Genomic DNA, 813 nt, shown 5'->3' with positions numbered 1-813 from the left:
CATCAACACCACACTCTCCCGAGTGAGCCACGGGCCAGCCCATCTCTTATGTTTTAGATTCCTGGCAATTTTAATATTTCACAAGTGGTCTTAGTGCTGTCTTTAAGTGAAAAGCTTGACATATTGTTAACATTGTTATCTTCAACCCATGTCAGCTCTCCCCTAAAAACTTGAGATTTTGGTGGTGATTTAATTGGTGTTTAGATTCACTCCAAGGTGGTTTAGAATGAATTATCTTGATCTGCCATTTAAAGATCTTGCCAGGGAAGAAATCATATGACTGTTTAATCTCTCTCCACATTTGTCCTGTTTACTTTTACATGGTTAGTACTATATGTTGAATATAGTGAAGCGTTGCTTTTGAAGAAAAAAAGTAAAATTGCCCCATTTATTCTGAATCCTAGGGCTCCAGTACAAGTCATCCACAGATCAGGAGCACCAGTTCTATCCCTGCTGAATTTCAGAGATGGATTCATTGCTAGCCAAGGTGGGTCCAGGGGCCAAGTGAGAAAGATGATTCCATATAGTTCAAGATCTATGGCTGGGTTGGGGCGTGGTCCTCCATGATTCCTTGGCATATTGTGCTTATCACATAATGTTTATATCACTGTACATTGTAATTATATTTGTCCCCCTTCAGGCCAAGCTTCTTGCGAATAGTGATCTGCCTTATTCATTGTGTTATCCTCAGCATTTAGCTCAATGCCCACTATGGAGTAGGTGCTCCATAAACATTGGTAGAGTAAATATATGGGCCCTTATTGCAAAACACCAGGGATTCAATGATAAATCAGTGACAGTCTCTGCCCTGAG

General features: G+C 40.5%; 1 protein-coding gene across 1 annotated transcript in view; it reads left to right on the top strand.

Moving 5' to 3' along the window:
* PAAF1 (proteasomal ATPase-associated factor 1) overlaps nt 1–484 on the top strand; it is a 32,034-nt gene extending 31,550 nt beyond the window's left edge. Inside the window, exon 8 of the mRNA XM_008594577.1 lies at nt 405–484. Within this exon, the coding sequence (XP_008592799.1) occupies nt 405–482 (78 nt within the window). The 3' untranslated portion in view covers nt 483–484. The remainder of the gene's footprint in view (nt 1–404) is intronic.
* Nucleotides 485–813: the final 329 nt, after the last annotated feature.

This window comes from Galeopterus variegatus, unplaced genomic scaffold (genome assembly GCF_000696425.1).
Source record: "Galeopterus variegatus unplaced genomic scaffold, G_variegatus-3.0.2 Scaffold11089, whole genome shotgun sequence".
NCBI lineage: Eukaryota > Metazoa > Chordata > Mammalia > Dermoptera > Cynocephalidae > Galeopterus > Galeopterus variegatus.
Note: the sequence above shows the minus strand (reverse complement) of the source record. Positions and strands in the feature narration are given on the sequence as shown.